Source organism: Schistosoma haematobium, chromosome 7 (genome assembly GCF_000699445.3).
Source record: "Schistosoma haematobium chromosome 7, whole genome shotgun sequence".
Taxonomy (NCBI): domain Eukaryota; kingdom Metazoa; phylum Platyhelminthes; class Trematoda; order Strigeidida; family Schistosomatidae; genus Schistosoma; species Schistosoma haematobium.
In genome coordinates, this window is record NC_067202.1 from 1,885,208 (window position 1) to 1,904,222 (window position 19,015).

At 35.4% G+C, this 19,015-nt stretch overlaps 1 protein-coding gene across 1 annotated transcript in view; it reads left to right on the forward strand.

Annotated features, from left to right (window-relative positions):
• Positions 1-19,015, forward strand: part of ANKDD1B (Ankyrin repeat and death domain-containing protein 1B) — a 58,000-nt gene that overhangs the window by 24,958 nt on the left and 14,027 nt on the right. Inside the window, exons 5-9 of the mRNA XM_051217784.1 lie at positions 44-148; positions 5,775-5,873; positions 10,315-10,416; positions 14,320-14,424; positions 17,544-17,642. Coding sequence (XP_051064207.1) covers positions 44-148; positions 5,775-5,873; positions 10,315-10,416; positions 14,320-14,424; positions 17,544-17,642 — 510 coding nt within the window. The remainder of the gene's footprint in view (positions 1-43; positions 149-5,774; positions 5,874-10,314; positions 10,417-14,319; positions 14,425-17,543; positions 17,643-19,015) is intronic.

Sequence of the window (19,015 nt, forward strand, 5' to 3'; positions counted from 1 at the left end):
TCTTTTCTTTTCTTTTTCTTTCTTTTCTTTTTTTCTTCTTTAGCAAGGTTTTACAATTTTGCATTTCATTTCTGAATCGAATGCTATTTCAATATTAAAATATTTACATCGTAAATCATTAACATTAGAATATGATGTTGCAGATAATGTAAGTTGTGTGGATTGTTGTTGTTTTTCTTTCTTTTTTTGCTTCTTTTTTCTCTTTTTTTATTTTCTTGTTAAACAAAAATTTTTGTGTGTGGGTGTGCTAAAGTAGAAAAAACAATTTTCATTATTAAATGAATAAATTATATAGGTGAGTATAGTGATTTAATCATCTTGAAAGAATCCTAAAAGATGAATTTATGCTGAAGACTGTACAAAGATTAATTTACTTACTCGTGTAGAGCTAAATAGGTAGGTCAATCGTCAAGGCTACTGTCACAACACATTCGGTAGTATCTAACAGCATGGTTTAACAAATGTCAATTATATAGTCGACTCTTCAACATGTAATAGACATAGAACATTCAACGTCCACCTCATCCTTTGACATCATTTACAGAATACAATCAAATATACTTTAGATCACTAACTTAGATGATCCATGTCGAATGATTGGGGGCCTGCTCAAATTAGACGGAAATAGTGTGACTAAAAGCCAACTTCAAAGCAACACCTCGTGATCATCACCTAACATGGATTACCTCTTCGTCTTATCAAGGTAGGATGGCTGCTTTGAAGACCGTATAACACGAAAGACGTCATTACAGCAATGTATTAGTAAAGGTAGATACAAGGAAGCAGTTGCAACCACCACCTCATGGGCCAGTCCATGGTGTGTAATTAATTGATGCGCGTTGGTTGTCCTTGACCTTCACACAAATCAATGATCTGTTCAATATTCAGTGACCCAACTGCCGCATCATTTGGCTAAGGCTCAATAACATTTCACTGACCCTACAATACCAACCTAGTTTACATCAAATAAGCTTTGGTCAACTGTAATTTCAGACTTTCATTGAGCATACAAAAAGGATTTGTCAAATTCCTCTCTCTTACATTTGTAAATGAGGGCCGTGATTTACAGAAGAGTTTGCATTATCTGTTTTCCAATGTTTAATACGTGTGAAATATCAAGCCTTTTCCAACAGGTCTTTGTTTATTTAGTTGGTGTATGCAGAATGTAAGAGCATAATTTTCACTAGAGACTTCATTCTATGCAGGGACTTTCTATGGATTGGTGCCTTTTATTTGGTGTATTGAGATTCGTTTCGTTGATCGTTCATGGTAGATTGATCTGTGGAAACCTGCAAGTGTTTGGGATTAAATTTTCAAGTTAAAATCATACTCCAACATACACGACTCATTCATTAAATGATCGCGAGAACACTCGATAATACTACCATACTGAAGACTTATTGAAGGTTGTGAGATGAATGGATAAATTCGCACTATCGTACTACATACAATTTATTATGTTTGTTATCAGAGTTGATGTTTCCACTTAGATTTCATGACTACTATTATTGACATAACTCTGTCATTACAACAACAACAATACTCCCAGTTACACCTTTCCATTCTCATACTACCTTAATGTCTTGCCTTAACAACTCTATTTCTCGATATAGCGTTGTGGAGACTGTTAAATTTTATCGAGATGTTAGGCATTTGCATGTATGACTGAAGATCATTGGTTCAACTCCTGATTGTGGGTTGTGGATTCGTACTGCTAAGCAATCCAATACAAGGGTGAAATAGCTGTCCAATGATTATCTTACGTAAATCGGTTAGTCATTTCAATGAAATTCAATAATTTCCACAACTCAATACTGACAGTTCTATAGTTAATCAAACTGTATGAGGAGAGGTTATTTATGTATAAATAGTCTCAATTATTAACACATTTGGGTAAATGTGAGTATGTTTATGAATGGCTATTACTTAGTCCCTATTTAGATTGACTATGTGCTTCAGTTTAAATCAGTGACCATTTAGATATCATTCATTTAAATATAATTTAATCAGTTTCCATTGAGGATTCATCCAAGAGATTAGATAAACTATGTTCTCTCTTTATCGTTTACTCTACGTTTGTAAGAACCTTGACAACTTAAATTTGACACAGTTTCATCCTGGTAAACTGTGAAGTAAAGTAATATACTAACATATTGGGCCAGTTACACATCAACCAAGAAATAAGCATATGTTATTGGTCATTACTTACCTTCACTTTCCAAAGGAAAGCAGTACATATCATTGGTTGAAAATGCGACTCTATGAATGAGTGTACATATGTTATCAATCCTTCTAGCTCACTTTTTACCATCTCACTTTGGTCACTGGTTTGGATTTGCGTGTAGGAAGCCTAGAAATCAATATCAGTACTCGGACGATTGCACAATATAACACTTATCGTATTTGGATTTTATTTCTTTATTTAAACACATAAACATTACTACAAGGAAGCACCAAATACATGTGTGAGAGCTAGAATACTACCTGGGTTCTCAATTCGAAACAGGTTTTTTTCTTAGAGGGCCAATCGCCGAGCATTTAACCTATAGGTCTGAGGCAGTAGAACAAGGTTAAGCGATGTAGTCCCATTGTAACTGGTGACCAACAATAGGTTCATACGCTATTTATTCCCTCAAGATCCTGTAGCCAATGTGTAGCATTAGTTTGGAATCAGGGTTTTCCAACTCCATTGAGTGGATCCTCCATATCCACCAACCCCATTAAACCACCGAACATTCACTTTTCGTCCTCTCAATTTCGTAGACAACAGCTCCGCCTTGAGAAGACAGTGAGTAGGTCTTCTCTGACAGCGGCTATATACGCGTGACCATGTGAGGGTATTTCGACAGAGAGAGGTGACTCTCTTCACCCTCAGTCGTACCAGGATATCTGAGGGCCTTATTTGTATTTACTTCACTTGATTCAATTCGAGAATGCGAAAAAAGTACTTAAAACAGATAATGATACTTGAACAAAATTACCTTTGAATAGGTCTATGTTACCGTTGTTATTAGTAGTGATGAATTCATAGTTTTGTATTTATTTCAACTTCTTCTACCACTTAACTATGCATCAGTCAATTGTTAGAAATAAAATTGAAATATTAAAATCCATCATCATAAGTGGATAATGTACAAGATGAATTGTAGTAACTAATACCTTAATGTGTACATTCATACATTTATACATAGATAAGTAAATAATCATTACTCTTATTATTTTTAAAACGTCTCAACACAAAATGTACAGAATTCCAATTGAAGTCTTGTCTTGACTGAGATCATGAATTGATTAATATTAGATTACCATTGAACACTTGGAAGCACTGGATAGCTTTTTTTGTCCTAGCATGAGATGCTTTAGCAGTGCACCGCCTAGTGCTTCCAAGTTTTCAGTGGTGGTCTAACATTGATCAATTGATGATCTCAATTAAAATTCAACAATTTCCACAACCCTATACTGAGAAGTCTTGTGTTTCTTTTTGAAAACCTCCACATTGTGATTAGCTGTCATTCATATTCATTTTGTAACTGTTTGCTATCACTCTCGCCTCCATAACAACATCAGCTTGATGGAGTAATTTAACCACTCATTGAATCATATCATTGTACTTTAACATACAAACTACTTAAAGCACCATCTTAAATTCACTTTTGTTTTGGTTACATAATAGATTTTCTTTTTATTGATCCCAAACATTTTAATCAACAGTTGTTGCTCATTTCCATCTCGTTACTAAGATCATACATACATATCTGTTACTGTACTTTAAGTTTTGTGTTATCATCATTCTGATTGATTAATCCAAGGTCATCAGTATAATATACTTTTATCATTAGTAATAAATCTATAATACAATGACATATAGCAACAGTTTATGAATTGAATGAAAGCTTACAACTTGGAGAATATAATATACATTTATCATTAAACGCAAGACTATAAACTATGGACGAACTAATCAGGAGCGAACGGGCGAGTTGAAGGTCATGGCACCAGTTTTAGTAACCATTGCTCACGTACGATCGGCTTACAATGGATTTCAAGGAGGATGTTATAGTTAAGCGGATAGAGTAGATGAAATTGCTGAGAAGTTCCTTTGTTTGTGATTGTGGTGTTCAAATGACTACTGGACATTGTGGAGTCTATTGTGATGACATTGTATTTCGATGTAATAAATGTTGGAGGAAAACGTCTGCTAGAACGAGGATTTTTTTTCACTTGATCCCAATTGACACTAAGATAGGTTATGATAACTGTTGCAAACTGGATAATAAAAGTGCCAGTAATACTGTTTGCAACCTTTGCAATTGACAGTTCAGTGGTATGAGTACTGCCGAAATATATGTGAATGAAAATGACAGGACTGAATCCGTCGTTTGAAGGATTCGAGAGAATCGTATGCATTACGATTACAGAACTGCAGAGTGTCTTTCTAGCCTTGAAAAGTTTTTAAACCGTGTTAAAGAAGTATATCCATTCTAATTTTTTTGGTTTTATATAATATATTCCTACTCTAAACCGACTGGCTGAAGTTTCCCAGGGTCACTTAAGATACACTCGAAGGTCTTCCATAAATTATAGTCTCGCCCTGTCCTTTTTTCAATCTTAAGTAAAGGTGTAATATGTCTTCTTTGGACAAGATATTGTAGTGCATTTCAACTTGCCGGATGAAGTAAGTAAATTGTGAGAAAATTAGAGCTTGAAATGAAATCTACAATGAAATTTATTTTTAATAGTTGAATTCATGAGTCAAGTGAAGCTAGAACTCCACGAAAAACCTGAAAGGACTGTACGGCAGTTTCGTCCTAGTACGGGACTCCTCAGCAACTGTGTCATTTGTCTACTGCGTAATATCATGGATTGGTTCAAGTTAGACTTACATACTATCAAGTGCCAGCTAAATGGTTTGGTGGTCGAACGTTTGTGATAGTTCCAGAATATTTATTATCCAGTTTTAATTATCTAATGTAACAAAAACTCTAGGAAATTTATAAAGACAGCGATGGATATGTTTTTCATACTCACTAGACAATGATTACAACCAATGTAAGAATATGGATGAGAAAAAGGCTCCAACTATTTAACTGGTCTCAGTCACAACGGTAGACCACGGTTAACCGCTGACCGTTAGCCATAGCTTCCGCAACTTTTAAAAACGTACCGTTGAATTATGTTGTTGATTCCTTTGAATACATTCTAAGCATCTAGTTCGCTCCTAGTGTTTAATAGTTGGCTTGCTATGAAATTAAAGAGAGAATATCAAGTCACCGAAGAAGTAGGTTCTTGAAAATATGCCTGTCTTTACTGTTAACCTTGTATAAAGATTATTTTCCCTATCGGTAAATGAATGAATACATAGACTGTAAAAGGACGATTCACGAAAGACTAGAACATTCATCATTAAAATCACCAAACTAAACTCACGATTAAATGACAAAATTCTACAGATCCGATGAAAGCTTCAGATGATGACGGGAATGCGCACAATAATTTATTTTCTATTGTTTGTTTGAATATTCCAATTGATGTTTAAGACTGTAACTGACCAGTCTCTTATTGACATAGATACATCCTGTATGTATTGCTTCGATATTACTTTAAGTCACAATCATCAAATCTGAGATGTAGATACATTCAGTTGACGAGTCTCGGATGGGACGAAACACGCGTCTTGAATTTCATTGCTAGTCACCATTCATCTTTATTAAGTTTGTTACTTTGCACTTGAACTTGTTCATGACAACACTCTTTTAATAAATTCATTTTATTAGAATGGAATGACTCCATTTTTAATAGCTGCTTCCAAAGGAAATGAATTATTAATGGAGATTTTGGTTAAACGAAACTGTAATGTGAATGCAACAGATCTGGTAAGTTCGAATGAAATTTGTATACAGTTTAAATCAAATGTTATGCTTGAATTATTTGGTGAGACTAGAATTTATGAACGAAACCAATCAGGCGTATAAGATAACAGATCTGGGATTTTGGCGCGAAGTTCACTCATCCATTTGGATAAATAGAGTCTTGGCATTATAACTCATATCGATTCGTGATGAAAACCCGAAATCTAATTCTTAACCTTCTAATTGCTCACACACAGGTTCATAACCCTCATTTGATCCTAGTTATTAGGTGAACACTCTCAAGTTCATTCTGGTGTCGCTCAACGGTCGTCCATAAATTATAGTCTCACCAATTATTCTATGAAGGCACAATATAATAGTTATATTAATGAATTTAACCTGGTACAAACACATTTACCGTCTATGATAATACGTCGAATAGAGCTAAATAGATGTAGTAGTTAGGCTTACATGTCATGATGATTCAATAAGGCTATATTGGCTGGAGCATTTACTGCTTCTGGTTCTACCATAGTAGATAGCTGTAAGACCAAAGTAACAGAGTAATAATCCTGTGACAATGTTGTACTTTTGATTGTGAGAATTCCTGTCAGAAACCAGTGTCTGTAATGATGTCGTCTCCCCATCACAGAAGGGGGTTCGAAATGTTGGGAATATCAACAGAATATCTCGTCTTAGTCCTATTGTGGTGCATACTACTTATGTCTGTCGACATAAGTAGTATATAACACCAATTAGAAGTGTTATAACTTGTGAATTGAATGCTGATTGTATTAGCTCTTTTAATGCCACCTTTTAATATCTGGTCGTCGCTGATTGTTGTGTCAGAAACGCTTATCACTTATACTCGGAACGAGGGACCTCTGCAATTCCCATGACGCGTAAAGTAAGAATACAAAGAGTGATGTAAGTGATAATTTATTAACCCCCAAAACACGACGACGGCGACCCTAGTCGAAAATACGCTCATTTATATATTGATTGTACACACACTTTGATTAATAATTAGGATGAAATCAAATATGAAAAATACTTAGTTATGACATATCATTTACTGAGCATAGTTCTAATCAATGGAATACAAAGATGTCGTATATTATACAGAATAAAATATCATACGAGAAAAGTAAACAAATACTTCACTGAATGGTCATCACATTGAATCGGAAAGGATATAATATTGAATGAAACTCATAATGAGTAATTCAATCGAAAATTGACTTTTCTTTCCATCATATCAAGAATAGATAATATGGAATATATTGATACTGATAATAATCAGCATATGCTCACTAGTGACTGGCTTCAAGAGGTATTTCCTGGAGTTCTAGTGAGAAGTAATGACCAGTGGAGTTCAACCGGATCTGTTGTGAGATAGTAACTCATTGATGACAATGACGGATGGGTCGCGTGGATTAGTTGAAGTTAGACATGAACACCATTGGATGCCGGCTGAATGGTCAAAAGATTAAGCGTTCGCGCGCGATACCGATAGATCCTGGATTTGAATCTCGTGAGTCGGGATCGTGGATGCACAATGTTGAGGAGTGTCACAGTAGGACAAAATGACCGTCCAGTTGCTTTCAGGTTTTCAATGATGGTCTGGCTTCAATTGACTCATGATTTCAACCATTGAAAGTTAACGAGTCGTTTAGATATATCGTTATTTTGAACCATGATTTCACACGTATCTCCGCCGTTTGATTGGATCCTTCAATAGATAGAACCATATGTATAGATTTTACATGCTATAAATTACAAGCATACCTAAGACTATAATTGTAACATTGAATATACATATACAAGTTAGATCATTCTTATTTCATTATAGTATGTAAAGTAATTGGAACATTATTTATTACCATAGATATCATCTTCTTCATATTGCATTTTCTTAGTTTCTATAATTATTTATAGTTATATTATACTATTGATATCGATATTACTATACTACTGATAATTTAGCATCTCTACAATGGTTAATTGTTTTAAAGTTGAACAATGTACTATCCATTTATCATTTAATGATGAACTTAAAATCTATAATTGACGTTTTGGTATATAATAAGGTTGATTATCAAGATAGTTGGCATAACTGATTAAGAATCCATACAAGCATATGAAACAATATTATTTTAGTATCAGAATGGATTTTTCCGTGTGGATATTATAGGAATTGCAATTGTTAAGATCATGAGCCAATTGAAGCTAGACCACCATGGAAAACTTGGAAGTAATGGACGATCGTTTCGTCCTATTGTGGGACTCCTCATTGGCAGTGTGAATCCACGACCCCGCCTCGCGAGATATATCAATATAACAATTAGTTACAAGCCGTTACCCGTGTGACACCTATGAGGATGAACAGGTCGGCATGTCTGGAAAGGCAAATACTTCCTTTAATGCCAACATAAAAGGTAGTTACAACATACAATATGGTAAATGGCAATCGATAATTGTGTCTGAATTCAGTAGTGACTATCAACAATCGAATGGAGATTAAGAACACAAAAGCATGGTAAAGGAATGTTCAACGAATACTCAAAAACTGGAAATAACTGTTACATGGGTTTAGAGAATGTAATTACAACAGTGAATAAAGTGAATATAACTACTTCATTGACATTATTAACCGATTTAAGTTAAACCACCGCTGGAAACCTGGAAGCACTAGATGGCCTTTTTGTCCTAGTATGGAACTGCTCACTAGTGTGCATCCAAGAACTCGTCACTGGGGATCGAACCCAGAACCTTTGACCTCATGAGCGAACGCTTAATCTCCAGATCAATGAGCAGACATCCAATTATATTAATGTCTAACCACGATCAATCCTCGACATTGCGCGACCCTCTTCTATTATCTTCAGTGTGTAACTGCTTCACTCGACACGATTGAACTACACTAATCATGTTACTAGGGCTCTGGAAGTTTCCTCTAGAAACTAATTACCAGCGAGCATTTGATAATTGTCAGTATGTGGTTGTTTAGATTATTGAATGTGATTGATATTATGAATGTTCCTATTCAATGTAAATGCAATCCATATTCATTAAACCGCACATTCAGAAAATATTAGAAATGAAACTGCTTACTGAATATTATTTAGTAGTATATTACTTAGTAATATAAAGCAATACATAGAAATAAGTTGAACGAGGGAAGAATAAAGACAGAATACATTTGATGAAAATAATCATTATTATCCTTAAATCATTTTAACTATTGTCTGTATCCTCATTTAGATTTGACTAAAATCTTCCCGACATCAATACTAATGTATGTAGAGATTACTGAATGTCATTGATATCCCTAAGCGATCTAAGTTAGATAATTATTGGAAACTGAGGAGCACTGGACAGCTGATTTTGTTTCTAATGTTGGATTTCTCAGTAGTGCACATGCACGACCAAGCCACCAGGACTTGTATGCGGGACCCTCATGTCTTTTCGAGAGGGGTTTAATTTCGAGATACTTAGCCATCATCCATTGATTTACATGTCTAACTTCAATCCATTCATGATATTGTGTGAACCTATCCATCTGTCGTCTATAGATAACTGCCTCAAACCCAACACAGCTTAATTCTACCGCTTATGGCTTCTGACTAGAATTAGTCTAGATAAAATAACCGCATTCCTAGGTGTGAATTACTCAGTCGATTCCAATTTACGAATATGTTTTTTTATGAACAAACGAGTGAAAAAGATTTCCATAATAAAGTTTACCTCATCATCATTTCAAAACACCTCATCAGTTGGATTATAAATGGTTCAAAGTCAAGAAACGAACATGTCTGAATAACAGAAACAAAACATTTGACCTAATGAAGTTGAGCAAATGTCTGGTTTACGTCACCAATTAATAAGTATTGTAAACCAGAATCTTTGAATGTCTGTTTCGTCCCAGTATGTGATCTACAAGTTGTATGTATCTACGATGCCCCCATGGATTGAACCCAGGATTTTCTGATTTCTAAGTGCGGGTTTCAACTTTCAACTTACACATCAATAATAATCATTCTGTTACTCATGACTAGCCTAATAAAACGATTCCCATAGTTCTAATGGGACGCATTGACATATGGAGCTCATATATATTGAATATGAGTCAGATGCTTATAAAAGGCTCACAAAGATGGTTGTGCAATAACATGAATAGATTGACGTTATACTGGTAAACCGCTGGATGGTCTCTTAATAGTCTCAAGTTTTGTCATTCCCCTAGTCACCTTAACGTGATGTACTCAATCTGTGGTAGGTTATCACTCAGTACTTCCTGAATTTCTAATTAAGATCAATTCATGATTTAAACTATGAAATTTGATCATTTCCTCAAGCATTCCATGGTAAAACTGAAGTACAAATGTAACTAGTCTATATATATATATATATATATATATATATATATATATATATATATCTTATATTGGTTCTTGTTTTTCAGTATGGTCGAAATGCATTACACTTTGTCTCAAAAAATGGTCATATCGATGCATTATACTACTTATTGTCGGTGGAACTACTTAAAACAAAAATTGACGAACTAGTAAGTAATTGATCATTAATAGTTAAAACTAATCAACATTACATTTGATTGTTTCCTGTATAGTAGTTAACAACTAACCAAAAAGAAAGATGAATTCTCTAATGTAGGTAACATTAAATCTAGCATGATTACTTGTCGATCTAAGATAATGAGAAGTTCAACATTTAAAAGAATCAAGAATATAAATGGAACTATGGTATATGTGAATGGTGTTAATATATATCATCTAATATCTCCCAAAATTGATCCTCAGCATTGCTCAGGCACCAACACAGATAGTGTCAACACCTATCATCATCATCATCACTCAGATTAGAAATCAATAACCTAATGGATCGACATCATATTAAGAATTAAGAACGATGTAGTACATCTATTACCTAACAAATTTTGGTTGTATTTCAGAACTTAAAGGCTAAAGAGAGTTGAAACCAAAACCTACTTGACTTTCGGGTTTATACTGGTTGGTAGTCATCAGTTAGACGTGACTAAAATCTCGTGCTAATCGATGCACCATATTGGATTATATCCTGTATTACTCAGTTTTATGGTTTGAGACGTTAACGCTGACCTGATTACTTGCAGTCGCTTGAAATTTAAACACAGAGAATATGATATCTATTCAACTATACTAGTGACTATATTGTAATAGTAATCTTCTCAGGGTGCATATGTTCCAGTAAAAATAGAATAACAACAATTTTGAATATTAACAAGCAAATAATATAAGTTCTTATATATGACCAAATGTTAGCTGACCACATTAGTGTTATATGAACTCAGTAGCAAAGTGGATAATATGATGTTTGATTTAAGAGATACAGTATTCAGATGTTAATATGATGAACATTAATGCTTAGATGCAGGTCATTTCAACCACCAAGTCTAAAATAAAACGAAATGCACATCCTCGATTCAAACGTTACTATTCAATGTCTTGCTTTACTTATTACTGTAAATATTTGTCAGTAGTATAATTCTATATAGAAAATAACTCTCATTTCTCCCCTGGATCCGAATCCTTTCTATTCAAACCCTCAAAAAGTTATCCACTTAGTGGGTCTGTTCCGTACAAACCTGTGACATAATGGCTATAATAAGGTAACCTATAAAGAATGCCCAGATGTTAAATAAAAATGATCACAACTTAGTCAAAATATCGACAATGGGATAAACCTAGAACACTACAAATTCAATTAGAATTCATTTCCTTTGCCCACGTAAGTGGCTGACTGAAATTAGTAGATAAGTGAGTGATACGCTGGGTTTTTGAAGCGAAAGGTAGTGATTTCAAATTCCAGAGTGAAACGAAAAGCCGTCTCTTCGGCAGTTTTACCTAGCTAATGAGTTCTAAATAGGACGAAACGCTCTTACTCGATTCCACTACTAACTAAATTTCATCTATTCCGTCTAAACAATCTAACTGTATTCTAAAATGTGGTTATAAGACTGTTTTATTTGACAAATCAATCTTGTTGTAGAAATTCGATGTCGAAATGATTAAAGCATCCAAACTTCTGTCTGTAAATCTTCAAATTTAAACCTGACTTCGCCTAATTCGAATTGTCCTTCCTCAAAATGTCATCAGCTTCAATATCTATTTTTCCATCATCCCTGAACTGATAAGAAGGATTGATCAAGTTACTAAATGATAATTATTCACTTTAAAATCCGACTGAGTCTTAACAAATTCAGTTGTGGACTATTTCAGTGTATTATTACCTAGTTTATTTTGATAATTTCTGTTGTATATTAATATAATATCTGTTTGGTAAGGACGTTGGAAGTGTGGATAGATAGTACTGAGGGGATAGTGTTGAAAAGTAATTGGATACGTCCCGACCGTTGTTGCTATCTTGACATGGTGGTCGGGATGGCATATCGTGATGAAGCAACTGAGCTATACTGGCTAGAACGATCGTTCCTCAAAGTCCTACCATGCCAGACAGGTCGGTTGAAGAACGGTAAGAATAAAAGCAACAAACCCAAGGTCCGAAGGCGAAGTCGTACTGCTGACTGTACAGAGGTGTAACGGCAGTCAGGTGTTTCTTTCAGACAACCAGCATAATAACAGCGATGCTGCCTTCCCACAAGGAGGGGTGGGGTTAGAAAAGGTCGAACTTAAAAATGCACACCTTACCTTATCTCACGGATATCCGTCTCCAGTGATAAGGTCTCAACAAGTGTGGAGCTAACACGAAAATTACTCATAAAAAGATCATGTGTGACCGACCTCAAGCAGTTGTCCCTTGGGCACTGCTGTCCCGCTTTCAGATCACTAAGACCACCTGTAATCCAATTTCTTTTTCAGGTACCTCCAGAAGGACTCTTACACGGTGTGGGCAACTGAGAAATGATAACCTCCCTCATACCTTTAACAGCACTTAAGACCACTGACTGAATTGGATACGTTCATCCCTTTCAAACACTTTTGCATTGATGTTTTCGCGCTGTAAAACAGGAGCAGATTATAACAGTGGTGACAAAAATGTTCCAGTTGCAATAAATTCTCTTCTAATTAACCCAAAGTCTTTAACCTTCATTAACTCCGCCTTGAGTTCCTCCGGGGGCTAATGCCGGTCCCAAGCCCGGATAAAGGAGGAGGGTCGTGCATAGGGTCAGCGACCCCATCCCGTAGAAAACTAACTCTCTAAAAAACGCTAACCAGAAAAAATTATTCAAACCACTTAAACTCTGTCCCTGGAGTCAGGTCTTCATTTAGAAGAGTTATGACACCTCGTGATGAAAGCCCAGTTCCTTAGGAAGTTACGAGGCCGATGCCCCTTCTGACAACCAGAGCAACCATTTATTTAGGTACATGGAATGTTCGTACAATGTGGGACACCGGGAGAGCCTTTAACCTTCATTGATGATACATTCCGACTGATAAGATCAACTTATTTCTGAGATTAACGTACGCTTCTCTCCCATTAATCCATTGATTCCCTGATTCGATTATGAACAAGAAAAGATAGAAGCCTAGCTTCAATTATTACATTTTAACAACCCAGCTTCTATTTCAAATACTCATTAGCTTATATACATGGTTTCTCGGACTGAGTCATACCAAATACAAAATCATACTTTGTATACAATTATGCTGTAACTGACAGAGAGTGGAATAATAAAACGAATAATGATAGCTAATATGTTCCCCAAAAGCTTACGATAAAGAGAGTATGGAAATAAAATGACAGTTATCTACTAATTATACAATAGAAGTGTCAGTAATAATAATTCATAAAGTAACCCCAAGAGTTACACTTCTACATTCACTCAGCTATAGCACTTGATATTGATAAATGATGATTATTTCAGTTAGACAATTCACAGTTGATTGATAACTAAACTGACTTACAACCAGTAGGTCCTATGCTCGAATCTCGCGGGGGGCGAGGTTGTGGATGCGCACTGCTGAAGAGTCCCATACTAGTACGAAACGGCCGTCCAGTGCTTCCAGGTTTTCCATGGTGGTCTAGCTTCAATTGACTCATGATTTCAACCAGTGAAATTTCTAAAATCTCCACAAAACGCCTTCTGATAATGTTACTTTTGTCTAGTCCTTAATACTGAATGAATTTTATCAATTACATGACAATGTGATAGCTGGTTTAAGTGAATCGATCTCATGTAGGTGTTTAGAAGTAATCAGGTCAGTTTTAATGCCTTAGACTGTGAAACTGATTAATATGCGTTCGAATCTCATAGGGAGCATCAGTGCTCTCAGGACTACAGGCACACCATATTGATAATGTTCAGTCAACAAGAAACCCAGATCAAGAAAGATTTCCTGAAGACTAACTAACAGTATTTGAATGTTGTTAATTCGTCATTTATGTAAAACCATACTTGCCTGGCATAATATATACATATACGTACTGTCTTTCATTAATTTCATTTTAGGATAACTCAGGATGTAGTCCATTACATTTGGCCTGTGAAAACAATCAACAACATTGTGTTCGACTACTTCTAGAAACTGGTGCCAATGCGGACATTGAAACAGAGGTTGGATTATTTTAAGTTTCCTGCTAAATTTCATAAAAACTTGTTTTTTTTTTGAAAATAGACAATAATTAAGCAATAGTTTCTACTTGGTGCCTCTATTGTTATGATATCACCAAATACCCTGGTACTGATGAGGTTAAGACAAATCTCCACCTCTCGAAGTCCCATTATAAGGCCGTTTGTAATTTAAGCAGAGTCCCACTTACTGGATGGGCCATTTCATGAAAATGAAAAGATTAAAAGCAAATGTCCAGAGACTAAAATGGATTGACAGATTAGGAGGGTCCATCTAGGGGATCTGTAAAATTCTACTTCCAAATGAATGGTGTAAATAGGCTCCAGTATCCTTGGGTAACAAACTGCATGTAAACTTATTTTAGTCACTGGTTGTCATGGAACGCTCTCTACCGACGTTACTACATTACCTTGTGGATTAAAATTCTAGCTCGTAGGTTCGGGGAGTGTCCATGTAGTAAAACCAACAGCTTCTGTATGAGAACTCTGGGAGTAGCCTATCTCCTATATATGTCCTAGAGGTACATAATGTGATGAGTCTGATAAACTGAAAACTGACGTTTACTGTCTCCTACTTTAGCTGCGTAATTTCTTTCCTCCTTCGTCAGTTACAGATGATAATATTCATTTGTGTGTACAGTCAGTTAAGTTTGCACCACAATCTCATCAAACATATTAAGAATCATTTTCGTTGAGAGGTTTTAGTGGAGATTACTGTGATTTAAGAGTAGAAAGCTTTTGTTTTAAAAAATGCCATGACATTTTTAATAGTACCACTTGTTAAAACCAAAATATAATCACGTACTTAGGGGCCTACCTTGAATTTCTAGTAAACTATTGTAACTCAGTTAATCAGCAACAACGTAAAATTTCGTACGTACGTACATTAGTTCGAGTTGTTATTACTACATTTCCACACAGATACAATTATCAACTCAAACCTCATAGTAGTAGAGGTAGTAAGAGTATAAGCAGTAATCGGAAACATTAGGGTTTGAAGATGTTATTCAAGAAGTATAATCCAGTGAAATTAATTTGGAAAGAGAAAAAATAAGGGACATGAAGAATTCAGAAGGTTAGAATTTGGGAGAACACAAAGAGTGAATGCACCTGCGACATTGCAAACGATTTTGAGCCATGTCATTCAGGGTCTCTAACCATCGGTTGCAATCGTCTCGCGGATACCAACCAAGTAATCTACACCTACCAACATGGATCAGTCCACTTGTCAGTGACTTCATGGATTTATGTCATGTTTTGGTCTTTCTTCCAACTTACTCTAATAATTCAACTTAATCCATTCTGTAAATAAAAGTGAAAATAGCTGATGAAAATGTCAGTTTGTTTTATATATTTACTCAGTTCCTGTTATAACGGTTGGTTTACCACGTTTACACGTATGGGACGTTAATTTACCGTAGACGAATATCTACATTAGATTCCCTCCCAGTGTCTATTATTCTACAGGACTTCAACACGACTCAGATGATCAAGAACACATGATTAGCCTGACCACAACGTAAATATATTTCCACATCAAAAACCCAACAATAATGAACAGTCAATGATAAGTGAGTGAGTGATAATAACAAGGATAGGGGAATATATAACTCATCTGACATCTATCAGACTATCTACATGTTTGACTAAGCAAACAACCAATCATTATCATTCTCACCCACACATCAGTTCCAATTAGTAGCTATCAAGTGTTCCCTCATTTTGAATGATACCTCCAAACGATGTTAATCCAACATGCATACCATCTACAAAACACAAAAAAATTAATAAAAATAATAGCTAAGGTAAACTGACAGGAATATAAGAAAGATGAGATATAGACACTGATCGAGTTCAATCATTTCGTAGTTGAGATGGATATTGATTTATTGGGTCTTTTATCGTTTAACACAAGATAAACGCTCCATCATTTTCCGTTTTGAACATAGACCCCTATCTTATAACTAACCTGATAAATACTGCTTCAGTCGTTTGATGATCTCTGAGTATGATCAATTTAACCAGTTTACTATTAACATGATCAATTGTTATTGAAGATAATTGTTTTATACTGTATGGCTATCTGGCCTTACTCAATTACACCTGTCACTCCTCGTGAAGGAGCATAGGCAGCCCAATAGCACTCTCTATCCAATCCCTTCAGGATTCCAAGTTAGCGCTTACCTCGTGATGCAGTTTGATTGTTTCCAAAATGTACGTCTTATCCATCTCCGAGTGACGGATATTGAGTATCCTCCTTAGACAACTGTTTATAAATACTTGTACTTTATTGATGATGGTTGTGGTGGTAGTTGTTCAAGTTTCAGCTCCGTACAGTAGAACTGTTTTGATGTTTGTATTGAAAACCATGACTTTGATGTTGGTTAGCAGATAGTTGTTTTGAGTTCTATATCTTCTTTACCTGTAGGAATGCCGTTCAATATATCAATAGTGTAATATGTATTTGTTTAAACCATTTATATTTATCATAGTATATATTCTAGTTCTAGACGGTATTTAGTTCTTGATCAGTTGTCCGATATTTATATCAGAAGGGGTTTTTATGGATAATATAGTAATTTCAATAGATGAGATCATGAGTCAACTGAAGCTAGACTATCATTGAAAACTTGAAGACACTGGGTGGTCGTTTCGTCCCATTGTGGGACTTCTCAGTGGCAGTGCGTATCCACGATCCCGACTCACGACATTCGAACCCAGGACCTATCAGTCTCGCGCGCGAACGCTTTACATCTAGACTACTAAGCCGGTATTCAACAGTGTTAATGTCTAACTTCACGAAATTAAGCGACGCATCCACCATTGTCATTAGTAAGTTACTATCTCACAATAGACCCGATTGAACTCCATTGGTCACTGCTTCCAGTGCTTCAAAGCTTTCCATGGTGATCCAGCTTCAATTAACTCATGATCTCGATATTTATGTATATGTTTCTCATGTAAAGCCGTATCTAGTGTCGAGTCAAATATAGGCAATAACCAACATTATGGTAAAAGATTCAAACAAATCTGAAGTACATTTATGTTAATTTCTTTTATACTTCCTAGGTCCTTTTAAAACCAAACTTTTTTTCAACTTTTAGACTCGTGATTGTCCTTTGATCGAATGTTCTCGGAGAGGATTTCACAAGTGTATTGATTTGCTTATTGAAAATAAAGCAAGTCGTGAGAAAACAAGCAAAGTAAGCCAATAATGTACACATAACATATATGTATACATTGATCAGTTAGTTGATCGTAATCAATGTTGTTTTTAAGGAAAGACGGATAGTGGGTAGCACTGGAATCCAGGGCGTGCGTTTCGTCCTATTTGGGACTCATCAGCTGGATGTACCTGCATCTATGAGTGGGTGTCCACTCTGTTACTCGAACCCAGCACCGTTCGCTTCAAACGCCATCACATTATCCACTTGGCTACAGAGTCCTGATAACCGTCTGTTTGTGCAGTGAGGTGAAGTTTAAATTCACTTGGTATTGTTTACTTGTATCTTCCCATTGTATTTAGGACTGCAGTTGATCAGTCCCTTATTGGCATATGTCCTTAATGTGTGGATTGCCTCGATATTGCCTTAATTCACAAGTATTATATGCAAAGATGGATATTGGCTAACAGTGAAATTCAGTTTGAAGCGTGTTTCATCCCGTTTGAGACTTGTCAGCTGGATGTACCTGCATCTCTGAGTTGGACTTGAACTCAGTACCGTTCGCTTCAAACGCCAATGGGAAGATACAAGTAAACAACACCAAGTGAATACAATGTTGTTTTGTCTATTATTTATTTAGTGCTGATCAAATCTTATTGATCAAGTTGCAATTTATGGATGACCATTAGTTGTCTAAGTGAATCGATATAGTGTAGAGTATTTTGTACAATAATTGATTGATAGATATATCAAAGACGTTAGAGACTGGGTTGAATAGTAGTAATGTTTCTTAATGTAATACTGAGTAATGCTGGTTTGATTCTCATGTGGAATGATAATTCCTTTAAGTATGCAATTACGTTTTAATGAACAGTTGGAGAACTAATACGTATTTATTAGACAGTATTAATGATATAGGGAGCTGTTTGATGAACGCTTAGTTGAATGCTGTTAGTTTTTACAAGATACGTAATTATTAGGTTCTGACATATTGACTGAAAGAACATCTAATCACGAACCGAAAATGCCGGGACGTTATTATCTTCTCTTCTAGAACTTCACAGTAGTACATTGATTGGTAACTTATGCCTAATTTATTTAATCCTTAGTACTGAGATTATACTGCAACGCGACCACTAGTTCAAACAAATTAACATCGCGTTGGTTGAAGATAACTATCAGCAAATTCGAAGATCAGTAATGTCTAAAACTGTGCTGTTGGGTTACACAGGTTCGAATCCCACAAGGGGGATGTCAGTTCCTTCATCATTATAAGTACGTCCTCCTAAAGAGTATTAAACAGGTTTTCCTATCGACTACTCCCAACTACTTAAAATCTCAAAAGTGTATGTTAGTTGTTACAGTGACCTAAACAGTACGTAGAAATAATTCATTAAAGTATTATGATATAT